Source organism: Ctenocephalides felis, unplaced genomic scaffold, assembly GCF_003426905.1.
Source record: "Ctenocephalides felis isolate EL2017-DRISC unplaced genomic scaffold, ASM342690v1 CF-g0.4_SCAFFOLD_00845, whole genome shotgun sequence".
Classification (NCBI taxonomy): domain Eukaryota; kingdom Metazoa; phylum Arthropoda; class Insecta; order Siphonaptera; family Pulicidae; genus Ctenocephalides; species Ctenocephalides felis.
The window spans coordinates 48,610,318-48,616,461 of NW_020536999.1; the positions used below are offsets into that span (position 1 = coordinate 48,610,318).

At 26.5% G+C, this 6,144-nt stretch overlaps 1 protein-coding gene across 1 annotated transcript; it reads right to left on the reverse strand.

The window, feature by feature from the left end:
• Nucleotides 1–3,317: 3,317 nt before the first annotated feature.
• LOC113384724 lies at nt 3,318–5,602 on the reverse strand. Its single transcript, XM_026622490.1, has 2 exons — nt 5,526–5,602; nt 3,318–4,551 (listed from the first exon to the last, which is right to left on the reverse strand). Exons 1-2 carry the CDS (start codon nt 5,600–5,602, stop codon nt 3,318–3,320), a joined length of 1,311 nt encoding a protein of 436 aa, XP_026478275.1.
• Between the last annotated feature and the right edge of the window lie 542 nt (nt 5,603–6,144).

Consider the following 6,144-nt stretch of genomic DNA (forward strand, 5'->3'; position numbering starts at 1 on the left):
TGCGGAAAGTTCCAGCAATTTGCCTTAATTCATGATACCATGCACCAGTAGTTTATGTTCTAGTGGTTATTAAAGAAAGAGAAAAAACTTCATTTGAGACTCTTAATGCACATATGTGTTTTTTTTTAGACCTAATGATTGCCCTTTCTATCAATGATTATTTTTTATTATGGCAACTCAATGGTTGTCCATTTTTATTAACGGTATATTTTAACTTATTGTAGAATTGTATTATTTATAATTCGGATAAATATTCCGATCTACAATATTATGTAAAATTGCTTATTACTACTGCTTGATATCAAACCGCATGTACTAATGGGTGTATACAGTATGTTAGTTTGTTTGTAAATATTTATTTATTCAACAAAGTACAATTTTGTACAACTATTTTTTTATAATTACATAATTTCTTCTGAATAATTATATTAAATATTCTTAATAAAACTAAATAAATTATAAAAATTAAAATTATAAAAAAAAATTAAATTATAAACATTTCTGCAAACATTTCCAATCTTATAGATTTAAAAATTGTTTTCTATCTTCTAAAGAACTGCTGATTAATGAATTCCAAACACTTGCTGCAAAATAACTTCAAGTTGAAATATTTTAAAATAATAAGAATGTTTTACCAAATATAATATGAATAATTAAGAAAAATCAATAATTCAAATATTAAAATTAAAAAACAAGCGTGGCACTTATTCGCCTTAAATACTGAATCAAATATTACATATAAGAATTCATATAGAAATTACTAGTAGAATTATTTGAGTAACAGATCTAAAATAATATAGCTATACATTAATATTTGATTTATTTTTAAATAAACCACACTAATATGATCACAATTCTTGTAATATTGCAATTATATAGATACTGTTGAACGTATAATTAAACTAGGTTTGCATTATCATAATCAAAAACGTCTCATTTTACTATTTAATTAAAAACATAAAAATAAAATAAATGAGCATTGTGTAAAATAATTTGAGTTAATTATTAAATTAAAGTATGTATAAGAAATACAATGGTTATTGTTTTTCAAAACTAAAGCTTTACTTTATCAAATACTCTTTTTTTCTTTACAAAGATCAAACTTTTTATTTATAATTATATAACTCATTTTATTGTATAATTTGAAATTAACTTGTTCAAAATCTTTTAAGTTTATTTGAAATCCTATTTTTCTCTCAAACAACTTTCCTTAAGATAAATTTTGACTTACAACCAGTTTATTGTATAAGCACTGGTATATGTGCCTTACATACATTCCAAGAAAATATCAAAATTAACAGATTCGGTATTGTTTTATAAATAAAAAATATCAATATAAAATTCTATTTAATAATAACAAATGATCTATAACATTAACGAGGTAATCATTTATTTATTGGAAATAATCTTAAACAATTTAAAATGAATTATTCTCTTTACACATATCGTGACTTTTTTGCAAATTGCCTTAAGACAAGATGCCACGTACACCTAATTTATCTAATTAATTTACCTAATTTATTCCCAGTAAGTTGTAGTAAATAGTAAATGATAATTTTTGCACATCCTTACGTTTGATTGTTTTCTGAATACTTGGCATACCTGAGAAAAAATGGGTGTATGTGTGTGTGTGTGAGTATCCGATTTGAATAATTCAAAAAACATTCGATTACTATTGATGGGGACACGTGCTGATTAATTTTTGGTAGGTCCAGCCGTTTCGCAGATATAGTGCAAAAAAGCAATAAATGGCAATTCACTTTAAGTGAGAACGGAGCGTCCGATTTGAATGATTCAAAGACCATTTCACTTGTATTGACGTGTATAGTTAATAATTGATTACATTTTTGGGAAGGCAGGTTCAGCGGGCTATATCACCATAAGATCTCATAAAATGAAGTTAAAAATGCCACTTAGCAGTCAAAAATGGTCATTTGATATATGCACAACAAATAATCAGAAATTTTAAAGCAATTTTAATAATATATAAAAAATGTGTTTACATTTGTATGGAATCCATTTGTTAAAATTAAAATTAGACGATTTACTTGGTATAACGATACAGTACTTGATCTTAATGAGCATACTAAACCATTAAATTCATACGGAAATTAGTTCAATTATAAAAATTTGCTAGTCTTCTTCAGAATTTACTAGTCTTCTTCTTTAAATCAATAATACAATAAATACACTTTGAGTTATATATTTCAAATATAATCTAGTCAAATAACAATCTTATAATAAATGGATTTAAATACTGTTATTATTATTGGTTTTAATATGATATGATATAATTATATATTTATATATAAATATATATATATATATATATATATATATATATATATATATATTATTTAATTTTATTTTAAACAAAAGTTTATCAAAATTTTCTTACGTTATTTGTAGTGTGGTAAACAAAATTTATCCCAATTTCAGACAGAATTTATCAAGCAATATTATAAATATTATACACAAGGCCGGTCCTGGGGTCGTTAGCGCCCGCTTGCAACTTTTTTCTAAAAAACTAATTATATTTGATATGTATTATTTCTGCATAGTTAATAATTGTTAAATTTAGAGTATGGATCCCACAAGGTATAGAAAATGACTTAAGATTTTTGTTCCAAAGTAAATTTTACTTCCATTTTTTATATTTGTTCCATTTCCATAACCCTAACCACGCATATCTTCAATATTCAAAGTTCATCAGATGCGAAACATTTGCAACAAAAACGAAAGTTACAATTCAATTTCTTGGAATAAACATGCCATTTTCTAAGCACTGACTCCCCATTTTTTATTTTTTCGATTAAAATTTGTTTATATTTTTAACAGGTTCCATTTCAACTAAATCAGCTCACAATTTTTCGTCAATAATGCCCCATAGTTAATTTAATCTTTCGCAAGTTTGCGCTTATGAGATTGAACAAGATATTTTCTTTTTTACAATTTCATGGTAACTTCAAACAAAGAAAACATTGAATAAGTAGATTAAGCAATAAATAGAGCTGTTATTTACTAATTTGCAGCTGTTAACTCAGCCTAAGGCGTGCGCCCGCATTTTTTTGCATGCATCGCATGCAAGACAGGACCGGCCCTAATTATATATATATATAATAATTTTCAATATGTCATAATAACTTTCTCTAATTTATTGTATGATATAACATATGCCATAAGAGAAATATTTAAAATATATGGGGCCTAGTGAAGAAAATGTAACTATATAGATTATAATTTATCAAATAATGCATTGACAAGTAGTTTAAATTAAACTTCATACAATTTATCAATAAAACAGAAAAGACATTTTACTAACTTTCCATTTGAGGCAGTTTAAAAACCCTAACTTTACAATAAGTATAACTAGTTATGTTCAATGGATATTCATCATTTAATTGATGACATTTTCCAATAAGTTCAGCCTGTCTGTGATTATTTTTTGCAGCGTTAAACAATTTTACTTCATAATAAAATAAATCTGAATCGTTTCGAGTTATTTGTCTCACAGCCAAGAACATTTGATCTTCATAGTACGAAAAATCCAAAATAAAATCTTTTCCATATTTTGAGAAAAATGCGATTTCTGGTTTTGAAGCTAAAGATATCAAATTATTCATTTCATATGTGATTCTGCTCATTGAATTTCCACACTCGTTCAACATATGGTTATATAATTGATAATAATTCATTTCGTTATAGCATTTAGGACAGTTAAGAGACGCAAACATGCAAATTTTCAAATGCAGATTCCGATCCTGAGCCGAAAATTGTTCCTGACAACCATTGCGACGATTTTCACATATTTTATTTGAGGATTCAATTATAGATTCAGCCAAATAATTTCTTTGGTCAGTCAAAAATGATTGTTGGCATAAAGGGCATGAAGTTATCTGGCTCAAACAGCTATGGCATACACTGTGTCCTGTCGTACAGAGGACTATTTTACCAGTCATCAAACAGTTACAAATCAAGCATTCTAAGAGTAATAGAATTTCTTCTGGAATTGTCACTAAGCCTACAAATTTGATTGTTAATGTTCCACAAGCTGATATTTTTGTCACATCAATGGCATCTGATGAGAAGTCTACAGGATGAGTATTTCTAGGAATTACTTCAGCTTGGAAAACAAGTTTCGACTCATGGCTTTTGATTTCGAATACACTTAAACTGTGAAATTCATCAGTTGCAAAAAACTGTTGTATCATAATTTTGCGACGTCCATCTTCAATTTTTTGTGTAACCCAAAAGTATTCATTTTTGTAATAATCGATATCATTTCTTATAACTATTTTTGTTTCATCAGCATAGGTCATTGGGAAGGACCAATCATCAGTATCCGGAAGGAAAACAATGTTGTTCATGTGTGCTTGAAGAATATGTGTTTTAAAATCAACATTAATGAAATTGTAGGAGCCTAAAAACTTTTCATCGCATATTTTGCAAAGGTAATCATATGGTCGAGCTGGACAAATATTTTTATGTTCCTGCATTTTAAACCGACACAGACGTAGTCCACAATCATATTCACAAGATCGCCATGATGATCTATAAAATTAGTGAGGGTTACTACATTCTAGCATTTGTGAAAAAAAAAATTTGGTAATTAATGTTTGAAATACTTAATTCATGGTTGAGTGAAGCAAGATAACTTAATTTGAATGCCATAGTTTATAAAAAAAATAATTACAACTAGGCGTAAGTGGCATCTCGCTTTAAAGCTAGTTTCCAAGGATGTCTAAGTAATATATTTGATCAATATATCGATTTAAGTCAATATTAAGTATATCGAATTACTGCAAGACTTTATAATGTTATTACAACACAATTACAATAATATATGTGTTCGTTTTTACTTTATATACAAGTCAATGTCCTAAGAGCATTGTCCATCATTCCACAATTTTTTATAAATTTATTATTTTTAATAATAAATTGTTGGTTTATATTATTTAAGGATATTTATTAAAACCATAAACTCCTTAGTGATAATAATATGCACGACTGATTTCAAACAAATATGTTCAATGATTTTGGATTTACAAAATCGATTAAGGATTTTTGACAAAAACTAGGTAAAAATAATTGCATTTTAATTATAAAAAAGAATTAGCCGATAGTTGCACAAAGAAAAGCTGTATGTAATGGCTTTTAAATTTTTGAAATTGAGAACTTCCACCATTCGTCCTATTTTGTTCAAATACACAAATACAGACGTGCTTTTTCCAATTTTGATATCAATCGATCCAGAAGTGGTTTGAATGTCGGAAAAGCATTTAATTAGCAAATTGGACATTTTGGGAAAAACATAAACTGCTTTTCTTTGATAGCCAATTAGATAACAATACAAAATATGATATTATTTCATATTTAACTAAACTAATGACTAATGAATTTAGACTGGCATTGTATAACATAAGCAAAAAATTACTTAAAATATAATTATATAATTCATAATATTCAATAAATAGATGCAATTTCTATATCTGAAAATTATTTCAACACAATTCATTGTCATTTACCTTTTAACAGCATTATAGTCAGTCGCACAAAATTCCAGAGAATTAATTACATCAACTACATCTTGATCATTCTCCATATTTAATAACTTTATTTAATTAAATCACAATTATTATCTAAAATAATATTCAACTGTTCGCAAATTATAGAATTCAAGTATATGATTTTTATTGCATTTTTACAATATGGTTAATATTATTTAACTTACAGAATAATCGTACAAGACTAATTTACTTTGTGAGAAATTGCTTTGCTGTATGTTTTAAACTCATATTGTTCACATTTATAATATAATGACATTTTATATCTTATAAGATGATAAAAATTGATGCATTCACTATTTATATAAATCACCAGTCGATGTGCAAGGTCATTAGTGTGATTCGTAGTGCACAATTTTATTTATTTATTTATATGGAATACAAATGTTCATCATATGGCGAAGTGCACCACGCCTGGTCCATAAATGTTTATAATTTTAAAAATAATTTAAGAAATTATACATTTTACACTTTCTAGTCAATTTACACAATCACTTATTAATTACTTATGACTAATAAAAGCAAAAATAATATCATGCCCACGCCGATTATACGGAGATAAAATATACGACAGGTAGAA